At 54.0% G+C, this 14,036-nt stretch overlaps 2 protein-coding genes across 2 annotated transcripts; one reads left to right on the top strand and one right to left on the bottom strand.

Moving 5' to 3' along the window:
- LOC147960850 (uncharacterized) lies at window positions 1-980 on the bottom strand. Its single transcript, XM_087537268.1, has one exon. The coding sequence runs from the start codon at window positions 913-915 to the stop codon at window positions 139-141; it is 777 nt and encodes a 258-aa protein (XP_087393394.1). The 5' UTR covers window positions 916-980; the 3' UTR covers window positions 1-138.
- Window positions 981-6,369: 5,389 nt separating this feature from the next.
- Window positions 6,370-8,929, top strand: LOC147960849 (uncharacterized). The gene is made up of 7 exons (XM_087533568.1): window positions 6,370-6,594; window positions 6,687-7,044; window positions 7,140-7,214; window positions 7,298-7,722; window positions 8,150-8,273; window positions 8,358-8,645; window positions 8,874-8,929. The coding sequence occupies exons 1-7, from the start codon at window positions 6,370-6,372 to the stop codon at window positions 8,927-8,929; spliced, it is 1,551 nt and encodes a 516-aa protein (XP_087389694.1).
- Window positions 8,930-14,036: the final 5,107 nt, after the last annotated feature.

The raw sequence follows: 14,036 nt of genomic DNA, 5'->3' as shown, positions 1-14,036 counted from the left end.
TACAAGCAACTGCGTTGGACTAGTGCTAGTTACAGCGGCAGTATGCCATGTTCGAGATTCGAGAAGAAGGATTACATATAGCTAACAAGTGACCAGGGCACTACTGGGTATGGATCAATTGGTTTCTTGGCTAGAGCCCTAAGCGATGTGTAGCTGCGTCCTGACCGCGAAGGTGTTCTTGACCATGGAGCTGCTGCACCTCCTGATTGGCTGCATCATCTTGGGCGCCTGCACCAACTGCGTCTTGCGCCGCCGTTTGGTGTCCTCTGCTTCCTGGTAACCCTGGCGGCGCTTGCGCTTCGTGGCTTCCATCTTCTCCTCCGAGCAGAACCTGGCACGGTCACCGTCGACGAAGCCGGCGGCAGGATCGGACGCCCTTTTGATGATTTCCGCCTTCTTCTTGGACAACGCCTCGCCGACAATCTTGGGAGGTTGCTTCGTCTTCGCGTCAGGGTCGGCGGAGACACGCTGCTGCTGCTGCTGGCCGACGGTCGCCTTGGGCTGCGGCACGCTCTCCACCTTCTTCTTCATGGGCATGGCTGCTGTGACCTCGTCCTGGACGGAGGTCTCCCACCCGCTCACGATGCCGCGCGCGAGGAGGCGGACGCGCTCCGAGTCGTGCTCTCGCAGCGCGCGCACAGATTCGGCGAGTTCCGTGGAGATGGGCACCTCTGGCGTTGATGGAACCAGCCTCAGCGTCTCGAGAGACTCTGCCATGAGGTCGTCGAGAATCCCGCAGATACGCTCCGCCTGGTCGTCGTCGGCGGCGTTGCAGAGCCCTACCAGCAGGTCCCCCCTCGCGCGCTGGAACACGTGGCGGGAAAATTGGTCTGGGTCAGCGGCCTCGATGGCGGCGTCCACGGGGTCGAAGGCGCCGTAGAAGCTGTTCCACCGGCGGAGCATCTGCGCGGCCATGGCGGCGGCTTTTCCGCGAGCTCCTGTGATCGATCTTGGGGTGGATGGAGGAGTGGGGAGGATTGGATGGGGAAACTGGGAAGGAAGAAGGCGATCGCCTATCACGAGGCCCCCAATGCAGCTTATATCTCCCGGCGAGGCGGTGACGCGAGCAGAGCACCACTCCCGATCGAATTCGGAAGCGCGTTTCGCTCCAGTGGAATCCGATTGAGCAGCGGCAAACGCGCACCACGCGTTGCCCGCACGCCACGAAATCTTGCCACCCCATGGTCACCGACACGCACCAGCAGCTGGGGCGGGCAACCCATGGCCACCGTCTGGCGAATCGCCGCCGCCGCCGCCGCCATTGGCGCCATGATCAACGACCACGACGCCGGCTCCCGCAAGAGACGGCGCATCGGGAGCATCGAGGAGTACGAGCTGACGCCACCGCGTCACCGGCGCGGACGTCGCCCTGAAATGCCCACGCGCTCCACCGCGACCTGCTGCGTGAGGCGTGCTACCTGCCTACCTCGCGGTTTAGTGCAGCCTCGTCCTGGAGCACGTCGGCCCGAGCCTCGGACACGTTCTGCGTGGTCGCCGCGAGCCGTTCGCCGAGGAGGAGACGCGCCGCGTCATGCGGCAGCTCCTGAGCGGCGCCGGGAGGATGCACGAGCGGGGCATCGTCCACTCCAGCCGCGTAGGATGCGTGCTCGACCACCGTTCTACCTCATCACTTGGGAGTGCATATTTCCACTCCTCCAATGTACAAAGACGATTTATTTATTTTGTAATGTATATTGACGAATTTACTGCCAGGGACGAACGCACCTTGTAAGCAAATGTAGAAAGCTTGAGCTGCAATGGAATTGCAAATGAAATGAGAGTATCACTGTGCCATATTGCCATATCACTGTGCTATCAATTCTGCAGTACTGCGTTCTCAGAATTTCAATACTGGCGAGTAGAAAATGACACATCAAATCAAAGAGAGATGTACATAAAAAGCTGGATGGTGAACATGCATCAGCGGTGATCCATGATTCAAGTGGTGACCCTCAGTATGTCTCTGCATCTAGCCATCGTGAGGCCCAACTCACTTTCCCTGCTACGGCTGTTGAAAATACTAATACTGAAAAGTCTGAACCGAACTTCAGTATGGTGCAGGGAGAATCAGGTAACATCAGTAAACTGTAGCCATATTGTGTATGACCCTCATGAGTATTTGTCTATGGTGTACATGCGCACTAGTCTAACAGAATAACCGTGTTGATGCATTTGTAGCTACAAAATCAGGCAAAAGCTTGCAAACTCAAATGAATGAGGGGGAATTTGCTACACCAAGAAAGAAAGAAAGCATTCCACTATTCCTGAGTTTAAGAAATTATCCTCGATCATGTCTCTTATCTGTTCAGAGAGTTGTGCATGATGATGATAACTGTGCTTCATTACTTATGTTGCGGTGCTCGTCTTTTACGCCGAGATGCGACGAAAATTTGAAGCCTAAAGTAGGGATGACATTTGAAGGGCTTGAGGTTGTGATCATGTGGGTCTTCGAGTTCGTGTGGGACAGCAAAAATTGTTGAACAATGATGTGGTTCGGATAAAGCGTTTCATGTGCAGTAGGGAAGGATTCAAGGCTGAGAAGAGCAAGGAGATTAAAGTTTCATCGAACCCATCAAACAAAACCGTAAGAATACACGATGTGGTTGTGATGCATATATCTTCGTCAAGTTGTGTGGCGACAACACCTACAAGATGCCAATGAGAAGAGGAGTTGATTCAGGGGCGGAGCTACGTTCAGCCCTACAGGGGCCGTGGCCCCCCAGGCTTGGTAAAAGCTATGAAGGGAAAAATTTAGAACCTGCTTAGATTAGAGAAAATAGAGCCTTTGCCCCCCCAACATGCATAATTTGCGTTTGCCCCCCCCCCCCCCCCCCCCCTTAAGATCCATTCTAGCTCCGCCACTGAGTTGTTTGCCGACAACTCAAGCATTCATACAACCCCACAACTACTGAGACCATGGGTAATGGAAAAACAAGGTAGAGACGTGTTTACATATGAAGTGTTCGATAAATTTCAGAAAGAGATTATTGCAGCAAGAGACCATTGTTGCATCCAAGGCATTGCACAAGATGAAGCAGTAAAAATAGTGACCTTGAGAGATCGATCCCACAAGATTAGAGAAGTTCAGTGCGACACCACAGCCATGATAGCTAATTGTTCATGCAAGTTATTTGAAACAATTGGAATCTCGTGCCGCCATATCATCCAGGTCTTGAGGGCCGAAAATCAAAATGAACTTCCATCCTACTACCTTGTGAAAAGATGGGACAAACGGTGCAAAAGGTAAAAATGTATCCAATTGATATTTTAATTGGAAATAAAATGACTGGTATCATATATTTTTATTTACAAGGAGAATGTGTATGATGAGCATGGGAATTTACTAGCAAAGAAGGCAACCGACTCCTTGAATGAGGCTACGAGGAAGAAGATTTCGGTTGTACGCAACAAGTTGGAAGATCTAATTCAGAAGGCCAAGCACTCAGAAGAAGATTTCGGTCTCTCTTGCAGCAGGTGGACGTTGTCAGATGGAGGAGCAACCGCTGGATGTGGGCGCATGTAGTTGATCGTGCGCAGGTTGCGGCCGGCAGCCAACTCGGTGTTGGGAACCGAGAAGAAGGCCGGCCGGCGCGGAGTTAGGCCAAACGTGGTGGATCTCGCCGAGGCTGTCAAACGTATCACGGTGCCATGGAGCAGTTTGAGGCAGGCGGACGTGGAGCCAGGCCAAGCGCAACCACCGTCGAAGTGATCACCAGGACCGTAGAGCCGTTCGAGGCGTGTCATGGTTTTGTCACGACAGTTGTCCTCGTGAAAGGACTTAGTCGTGAGGCCATCGCCGCGAGGTAGTAGCTTGAACGGGGTTGATCGGAATCGAGAGTCAAGGGTTTACCCAGGTTCGGCCCCTCTTGATGGAGGTATTAGCCTACTACCTGCTTGATTGATATTGATGATGATGATCTCGATTACAAGTTTGCGACATAACTAACCTATTCCCCGAGAGTTTGTAACTTAGGCTTTCTGCCTCAGGGGCTCTCCTTTATATAGGTCGAGGCCCTGGGCTTACAACAGAGTCCGGGTCGTACTACGATCCATCCCATAATAAGTCTCCTATTTGTCTTATTTTTTTTGGGGAACGTAGTAATTTCAAAAAATCCTACGCACACGCAAGATCCATCTAGGTGATGCATAGCAACAAGGGGAAAGAGTGTCCACGTACCCTCGTAGACCGAAAGCAGAAGCGCTATGACAACGCGGTTGATGTAGTCGTACGTCTTCACGATCCGACCGATCCTAGCACCGAAGATATGGCACCTCCATGATCTGCACACGTTCAGCTCGATGACGTCCCACGAACTCTAGATCCAGCTGAGGTCGAGGGAGAGTTTCGTCAGCACGACGGCGTGATGACAGTGATGATGAAGTTACCGATCCAGGGCTTCGCCTAAGCTCTACAATGATGTGACCGAGGTGGAAATCTGTGAAGGGGGGCACCGCACACGGCTAAAACAATCAACTTGTGTGTCTATGGGGTGCCTGTCGTGGTTCTAAGACTGATAGTAGAATTGGGGGGTATGTATGAAGAGGGAAGATCCTAGCTATGGAGTAGTTGTACACACGAGTTTACGAGTTCAGGCCCTTCTCGGAGGAAGTAATATCCCTACGTCTCGATGCCCTGGGGCAGTCGACTGGATTATATATGTGTGTGTGTGTGTGTGTGTTTACAAAATATGCGAACCCCTGTCCTGGAGGAGGGGGTGGCTTATATAGAGTGCGCCAGACCCCAGCTCCCCTCCGTTATGCGGGGTTCAATGTACATAAAGGTGGAGCATTACATGTAATGTCCGTATTAAAGTGCTATAAATGGTAGTTAAGGCTATGAGTAAACGCCTGACCGTTGCTGTGTAGAGTGGCTTCAGATCTTCTGTTTGTCGAGTGACTTCTATGACGGTCGAGTGACATTGATTCTTCCGAGTGGAATGTCTCTGGTCGAGTGGATGATGGTACCCTTTGAATGCTGCTGGCTTTAGGGTGATGTCCTTGGGGAGGTAGTCTAGGTCAGGCCTATGACCCTACCCTAGGTACATAGCTTCATCATTAGCCCCCGAATGGTTCGGGGCTTGAGTGGAGAAGGAGATGAGAATTTCTCCGATTTAATTTTTGTGCTCCGGTAGTGACTTATCGTGACCAAGCGAACAACCATAATGGTCTCAACTCCATTTTAGTCGCCTTGATTCATTCTTGAATCTGCCGAGCGAACTTTACTATGATGTCTTGAGTACTGGTATGGAGAAGATATTCCTTCTGACAGATTGCCCTGCTGCGCACAGATATCGTGGGATTTGGATTTTGGGGAAGCACGCGAGACGGGGGAGGCCGCAGTAATCGGAAGGGATTAGGTGCGGCCGCCTCGATCACTTCGCCACCTTTTTCGCCACGTACCTCGCGCGCGACTGTTGCAGGATTTGATTGGGTCGTTCGGACCCATAGGTCAGCCACGTGTAAGCGGCCCCATATAAGGCGACGGGCCGGGGTTTTGTTTGAACAGTGCATCTTCGTTCTTCTCTTTCCCTCTCAGTTTTCTCCGCTGCATCTGTTCCTGCTCCAGCGCCGCCGCCCCATTCGAGCTCTGCTCGCCGCGATGGGGAAGGAGAAGACTGTGGCATTGGAGCGCGTGAAGAAGGTGACGGCGAAGGCGAAGGGGAAGAAGTCTGGCCGGGGCGGATCTTCTTCGAGGGCCGGCCTGCCGCCGGGCTGGATCCAGGGCGACTGGATCCGCTCGACGATCCGCCAGGATGACATCGACGACCTGGTCGAGGGGGGCCTGATCCCCCACGAATCGGCATGACTCCCGGGGAATGAGACCGAGCCGCAACCACAGGAGGGTGAGCACGTTCTCCTCACTACTCACGTCAACCGCGGGTTTTCCTTGCCTCCCCACCCTTTCTTTCGAGTTTTTTTGAACTTCTTCGGGGCGCAACTCCACCACTTTACTCCGAATACCATCGTGTACCTCGCTGCTTTTGTGTCCATGTGTGAGAGCTTCCTGGGCTGTCGGCCACACTGGGGGCTCTTCAAGCACATATTCACATGCCGTTCTCAGTCGGTCAAGAAGGCCAACCCGAGTGATGAGAGGACACAAGTGATTCAGATGTGCGGGGGTCTTGTGATTCAGATGAGGAGTAAAAGTACTTTCCTAGCCATGATCCTTCCTGAGTCGGTCCGAGGGTGGCAGTCTACCTGGTTCTACTGCAAGGACCAGCCGACTCCCGGTCAGTCGACTAGACTCCCCCCTTTTCCATGGCCCGAGTGGAGAAGCCCTCTGCTTTGAAAGTGATCCCAGAGGAGAAGGCACAAGTGAAAGTGCTGGTTGAGCGAGTAGTTCAGCTTGTCCATGACGGGGTAACCGGTATGGATATGTTGGAGGTCTTCCTCAGGTGGCTCATCCAACCCCTTCAAGCTCGTGACCATCCGATGTGGATGTATTCGGGCACCGACGACACCACTCGGATCCATCCAGAGGAAGTCGACGATGCCACGTTGGAAGGGTGGCTGAAGAGCATCACTGGCAACAAGGACAACCCCAGGGGATCTCGGAGGATTCCTCCTCTCAACAACTCGTACGAAACCGACAAGGTATGACTCCAAGTGGTCGAGTGTTTTCTTGATTTATCAATTAGCTGTTTGCTGTCATCCAACTGTCTCCTATCTTGGTTGTTGTCTTCTAGGCCCTGACTGAGATGTACTCGATGCCCAACGGGGAGCAGGAGCAGGACCCAGAGGGGGAAGCGAGTGGAGGTGAAAGTGGCGAGTGGCACTCTGACGACGAAGAGGACAAGGACAGCGACGACTCGAGTGATGAAGAAGAGGTCGACTCTCCTCCTCGTAGGGAAAAACGATCCAAGCTTTCTCACGATCCAGCAAGTGCCCGCGGCAAAGCGACCGTGCAAACTGGGCAGTCATCTAAGCGCCCTCGAACGTCTTCTCCGGCGCCGACTAAAAAGGCGTCGAAGCAACCGAAAGCTACACCGTCTAAACCACCAAAGGCCTTGCCGAAGATCAAAGTGGCCATCCCCATTGCTTCCGGATATTAGTTGGACTTGATTTCTTGTTTTAGTATGAATCTGGATTTGAGTCGACTCATTTCGTCAAACATGACCGACTGAATTCTAAAATTTGTTGTGCTGCTACTTCTGGGACTTCCACCCGCCAGTATGAAGATGAGGACATGGAAGATGCGGTCACCTCCAACCTGGGTACAATCCTCGTGATCTTGTTCTCGATTGTATAGTTGGTTAAATTCTAGTGACTCATTTAGGGTCGACTGATTTCTTTGCAGCCCCTTCCAATGTCATTGAGCTTCCGGATGATGACGGGGACGTGCCGCTGAGGCCCAGGAAGAAGAAGGCAACAGCTAGCAAGACATCCCAGCCGGAGCCAGCGATGGAGCGAGTAGTTCAACGGCCCGAAGACGTGAGTAAGGTTTCTGTAACCTTTGCTAACCCAGTGTCGAGTGTGTGTCCCGCATCGTCGACTGTTCGAGAGCTTGCTTCAACCATCCAACCTCATGCCTCGGATCTCCAAGCCGCCGCGTCTGGACCGTCCGTCCCCTTCTTTGCTACTCATCATGTTCCAGAAAGCCAGTCGGACGCCGCTGCGGAGGCTATTCGTTGGGCTGGCATAATGATGGAGCGGGTGAAGGCGGTGCACAAAAGCAGTCAGGCTGCTTATGACGCCAGCGCGACTCTTCGAGTCAATGTCCAGGTAAGTCAACTTCCGACTGAATTTGTTCTTTTAGGATATGTTACCCGAATATTTTCCTTCGCGCAATCTTTCATTGTCTTGCACTTCGAGATTGCACACCCACTGGGTGTAGTCGAGTGGAAACCGAACCACTGGGGGCACGCTTAGTGCACCCACTGGGTGTAGTCCCCGAGACCACGGTCGACTGCTGGCAGTCGGTTGGGGTCTGAGCACTTCTTTCTCTCTCTTTTTTTACTCGGCCTGGGCGGACCGGCCGAGTGGAATCCGAACCAGTGGGGGCACTCTTAGTGCACCCACTGGGTGTAGTCCCCGAGACCGCAGTTGACTACTGGCAGTCGGTTGGGGTCTGAGTAGTCTTGAAGGTTTATTCATTCGGAAATAAATAATCTTTGATCTTGTTGATTGATATGTCTTTTACTCACTTTAGAAATCTTGTACGCTTATCTCCAAGTTCGCTGAATTTGAGGAAAAGCAAAGGCAACTCAACCTTGACCTGGAGTTGGCTCAGCAGAACTTGAAGAAGGCTCAAGATGAAGTCGCTGGTATGGAAGGTAACAACTTGTCGACTGCTTATCTTGACCATCCCTCAAGTTATCTCTTCATTCTTCTGTTTGAGCTAAATGTGTATTTTGCAGAGAAAATGAGGCTGGCCCTGGAGAAGAAGGATCTGGACCTTGCAGCTGCGCAGAACGAGGCTCAGGAGAAAACTACCCTTGCTGACCAGAAACTGGCTTCGGTCGGAGCACTGGAGGAAGAAATCAACAAGCTGAAGTCATCTCTCATTGAATCCAATCGAGAGGCGACTCGTCTGAAAACAGATAAAGTGGCTCTGACCAACCAGCTGGAGAGCATGACTTGCAGGAGGAACGATTTGGAGGCTTATCTGAAAGCTCTCGCCAAGAAACTCTTTCTTATGCTCGAAGGTACCTCTTTTTTACTCGACTTTTTACTGTTTGCAAGTTGGACTCGACCAGTCGACTCATTAACTCCTTGACTCTACAGAATTCTACCAAAACTTTGAAGAGGAGACTGGATGGGTCGAGACAGGCTTGGACCCTATCCTTTCTCCACTCGGTGACGAGGCTGCCATGAATGTGCTTCGACTGGAATCTCGCGTCACCAGTGTTACAAGTTATCTTGCTTGTCTGAAGGTTGCAGTTTCACGCATCGACTCATCGCTCTGGCCAAGGGCAACACTTCAGAATGATCTCGAGTCTCTGATGGCTCGACTCAACGAGATCCCTGTTCGAGTGCAGGAATGGAAGAAGTCCTTTACCCGATGTGGTGCTGACGTGGCTCTGCCACTGGTCAGGGTCCACTACCGAGAAGCTCGAGAGGAGAAGTTAGCGGCGATCAAGGCCGCCAACACAAAAAGGCATGACTTCCAGTCCTTCATGGAGACTTTTATTGCTGCTGCCATTCAGATCACGGATGGGATTGATTTGGACGAGTTCGTCGTGCCTGCAAGTCCTCCTCCTGCCGAGTGAACAAACTAGTTACTTAAACTTGCTTTAAATCTGCCTCGGAATGCCGAGTGGTTTTTGTAACTGTTAAACTCCTTCGGGCCTGACGCCCGAGTACTTTTATCTTCGTTCTGAAACTCTTGAGCTTTTATCTGATCTTGGTTTATCTTCTGCATGTGCTTGCGTTTGCCTTCGAGTGGAACTTAATCTTCACTCAGAATGTTTTTTGAGATGCAACTCTGAGAGAGATATCTCAGTCGACCTGCACCTCGTCGTCCTTGCGGATAGGGATGGAGCGGACATTGTACTTGTGGCGCAACTCTGTGGAGAGGATTGCAGTCGACCTGCACCTCGTCGTCCTTGCGGATAGGGATGGACCGGACATTGTACTTGTGGCATAGCTCCATGGAGAGGATTGCAGTCGACCTGCACCTCGTCGTCCTTGCGGATAGGGACGGAGTGGACATTTTACTTGTGGTGCAGCTCCGTGGACAGGATTGCAGTTGACCTGCACCTCGTCGTCCTTGCGGATAGGGATGGAGCAGACGTTGTACTTGTGGCGCAGCTCCGTGGAGAGGATTACAGTCGACCTGCACCTCGTCGTCCTTGCGGATAGGGATGGTTTTTCAACTTAGGCGAGTACTAGACTACAGCTAAGCCCCCGGGCGTGAGGTTTGCTCATCACTCGGTAGGATTTTTGAAACTTAGGTGAGCACTGGGCTGCAGCTAAGCCCCCGAGTGTGAGGTTTGCTCATCACTCGGTAGGAATTTTGAAACTTGGGCGAGCACTGGGCTGCAGCTAAGCCCCCGAGTGTGAGGTTTGCTCATCGCTCGGTAGGATTTTTGAAACTTAGGCGAGCATTGGGCTGCAGCTAAGCCTCCGAGTGTGAGGTTTGCTCATCACTCGGTAGGATTTTTGAAACTTAGGCGAGCACTGGGCTGCAGCTAAGCCCCCGAGTGTGAGGTTTGCTCATCACTAAGTAGGATTTTTTAAACTTAGGCGAGCATTGGGCTGCAGCTAAGCCCCCACGTTTGAGGTTTGCTCATCACTCGGTAGGATTTTTAAAACTTAGGCGAGTATTGGACTGCAGCTAAGCCCCCGAGCGTGAGACTTGCTCATCACTCGGTAGGATTTTTGAAACTTAAGCGAGCACTGGGCTGCAGATAAGCCCCCGAGTGAGAGACTTGCTCATCACTCGCTTGGATTTTCGAAACTTAGGCGAGCATTGGGCTGCAGCTAAGCCCCCGAGTGTGAGGTTTGCTCATCACTGGGTAGGATTGTTTTCAACTTAGGCGAGTACTGGACTGTAGCTAAGCCCCCGAGTGAAAGGCTTGCTCACCACTCGGTAGGATTTTTTCAACTTAGGCAAGTACTGGACTACAGCTAAGCCCCCGAGTGAGAGGCTTGCTCATCACTCGGTAGGATTTTTTCAACTTAGGCGAGTACTGGACTGCAGCTAAGCCTCCGAGTGAGAGACTTGCTCATCACTCGGTAGGATTTTTTCAACTTAGGCGAGTATTGGACTACAGCTAAGCCCTCGAGTGAGAGGCTTGCTCATCATTCGGTAGGAATTTTTCAACTTAGGCGAGTACTGGACTGCAGCTAAACCCCTGAGTGAGAGGCTTGCTCACCACTCGGTAAGATTTTTTCAACTTAGGCGAAACGGATTCGCAGCTAAGCCACCCACTGGGGGATTTCAGAAACAAACATAAGAAATCGACAATCATTTTCAGAAGACTGTAAAAACTCTTGTCTTTGATAAACAAACTACAAAGGTGCTTCTTATTACATCTCAACATACTGAGTGTTTAAGTATAAAAGGGCCGGAGCAGCTCCGCATTCCAAGCACGCGGCTCGTCTTTCTTGTGCTCGACATCGTAGAGGTGGTACGTGTCAGATTTCGGGTTCTGGCAGACCCTTGAGGTTCGAACACTGGGGTGCGCACGGAGATTTTTCCTCCTACCTACCTGCACCCCTCCGCCTCGCTAAGATCTAAGCTATGGGAAGAACAGCACAAGAGACACAGGGTTTATACTGGTTCGGGCCACCGTTGTGGTGTAATACCCTACTCCAGTGTGTGGTGTGGTGGATTGCCTCTTGGGCTGATGATGATGAGCAATACAAGGAAGACCAGCCTCGCGAGGGTCTGTTCTTGGCTGGGGCGATGAACTGCTAGGAGGAGTTCAATCACCCTTCTCTCTCTCTCTCTCCTTCTCTGATTCGATCTCGAACTCGAACCTATGCCCCCGAACCTCAACTCTCACTCCCTGTGGGTGGCTGGTCCTATTTATAGAGGCCCTGGTCCTCTTCCCAAATATCGAGCGGGAAGGGAGCCAACAATGGCGGGCTAATTTGAAGGGGGACAACTAGTACCAGCTATCCTGACAAAAGTAGTCTTCGCCTGCACAAAGCTCTGGTGGTGACGCCGTCTTGGGCTCCACGATGACCTCCGTCTTGCAGTCCTCCTGGTCTTGGTCTTGTTGCACCGAAATGCAACCTTTGCCTGATGCCTCGGTACTCCGCGGCTGCGCTTGCCCCCTTTGCACCAAAGGGGAAAGGAGGACACTGCACGGGCTTGCGCCCGCCTGGCGCCCTTGGTTGTCATGGCTTGCGTCACGGGCACCTCGTGAGGTACCCTGCCTTGATCTCTCCGCCTCCTCGCGAGCCAGCCTGATGAGGCCGTGCCTGAGGAAGCTCCGTGTCGTCTGCCCCGCGAGGCTTGGCCCCTCACGAGGGTCTTGAGTCTGTGTTGATGAAGGTGGGCCGTGCTGGGCCCCCCTTTGAGCCACGCCGCAGGCCGCAGGCAGGCAAGTCTGTGGACCCCCGTTCCCAGAACGCCGACAGTAGCCCCCGGGCCCAAGGCGCGCCCGGACTTGGCCGTGCAGGGAGGCGGAAGGGCAAGAGCGAAGCGCCGTGGGCCCTATCAGCCTGCGGCCTTGGGCGCCGCGTGGCGGTTGATTGGACGTGAGCGCCTTAGCAACCGCGCGAGTTGATAAAGGAGCGGCATCCGCCTAGGCTTTGCTTTTTGCTTTCTCCGGTTGCTGCTCAGATCCCCTTTCTTGCGCCTCTCCTTCCTTCCTCCAAAATTTCCAGATCTACTCCGACCGCGTGACCTAGGAAGCCATGGCGCCTCGTCAGTCCTCGGCCGGAGCTTGGTACTCGTCTGCCCTGGACTCGCCGAATGTGTCGGAGGCGAGCCTCTCCCGGTTACGCCGGATGGCGGCGGCGCAGGGCATCGACGGGGCGAAGGTGTTCAAGGCCGGCTCCGCCACCCCTGAGGGCCAGGGGAGCACCTTCTATCTGTTCTTTGTAAGCGCCATTGCTGCTGGCCTGGTGCCTCCCTTCTCCGAGTTCTTCTTCTCTGTCCTCCGCCATTATAAGCTACAGGCTCTGCACCTCCACCCCAACTCCGTCCTTCTCCTGGCAATCTTCGCCTATTACTGCGAGGCTCACGTAGGGGTGCAGCCCTCAGTGGCCTTGCTGCGCCACTACTTCTACCTCCGGACCTCTCGCGGTCCTGCTTTTGCGTGCGAGAGCTTCATCGTGTATGGTGGCGCCATTGCCATTTCGAACCCCGGGAAAAGGATTGAGGGCTTCAGGAGCAAGTGGGTCTTGGCGGATGCTGGGCGCATCCACCCTCGGCTGATCTTGCCCATGGAGCAACCCACGAGCTCCAGCGATTGGGGTCGAGCGGAACTCGTGGACCCCCGCGCGAAGCTGGTGTTGGAGAAGATGGATGCGGATCTGAGGCCGGCCAACATGGCGGCGGCGAAGCTGACTGGCGCGCCGCTGCTGAGGGAATTCCTAGAGCACCAGCTAGCTCCTCTTCGGCAGTACTCACTTCCGATGTGGAGGCCCCATCCGAGCCCCGCGGCCTTGGCCGACGGAGATCTGGCTGCGGTCCTCCAATCTCTGATCGGGGGCGATGTGGCGAGGTTGGAGGGCGCTCCTACGCCCTTGTTCTTCCATGACGACTGGGAGCAGGTAGTGGAGTCCATGCTCGTCTTCAACGGGGACGGGCCCGTGCCCATGGAAACTCCCGGGGAATCGGTGGACGTGTCCTCTGACGACTCCAACGAAGAGGAGGAAGGAGGGGAGCGGGAAAAAGGGCCTGACTTCGAGGCAACTTACGGAGAGTCGAGGGCTCCCTTCCCCCGGCGTAGGTCCCGCGTTCTCTGCCTCTCTCCGAGCGATGACGACGAGGATGATGACGAGCAGGACGGCGGGAGCTTGCCCCCGATCCCGAAGAAGGACAGGACCGGGCTGATCTCCCGCGGGTCTGCCCCAGCCCCGAGGCGGACCGCAGACGCGCCTTTCGCTTCCAAGCTTCCCGAGGTTGACCCTTCCAGCCGGCTTTCAGGCTTCAAATTTGGCCGGAGGCCGCTTGAGCTCACTGGCGACGACCCGTAAGCGCTTGATTCTTGTCTTTATTTCTTGTTCTGCTTCTGAGGCTTGACGTCCGCATCTCTTGGATAGGCTGGCGCCCGCCGCAAAGAAGCCGAAGGGAGCTCCTGAGGTTCCGTCCGTGGAAGCGCCTCTGCCCGCGAAGGAGGGTGACCGCGACACACGGGCTTGTCCTGCCCGGTCGTCCTCGCGAGGCCTGGCTGAGCCGGCTGGGGCGAGCTCAGCCCCCATGGCCCAAGTGACTCCCGAGGTGCGTTTGCCTGCTGCCGCCACTACAGACGTTGGGGCGCAGCAGACTCCGCCTCAGGATGCTGTGGCCGCGCTGCCGCCTTCTCCTTATACTCCACCGACTGCTGTCTCTTCGACTCCTCCTGCCGTTCTGGATCGTGCTGCTGCTGAGCTGAACGTGATGGCGCACGCCGACCACCTGAGAGGTCGCATGACTT

Source organism: Triticum urartu, chromosome 7A (assembly GCF_056163025.1).
Source record: "Triticum urartu cultivar PI428250 chromosome 7A, HENAU_Tu73, whole genome shotgun sequence".
In the NCBI taxonomy this organism is placed as follows: Eukaryota; Viridiplantae; Streptophyta; class Magnoliopsida; order Poales; family Poaceae; genus Triticum; species Triticum urartu.
This window is presented reverse-complemented; position numbering and strand designations above follow the sequence as displayed.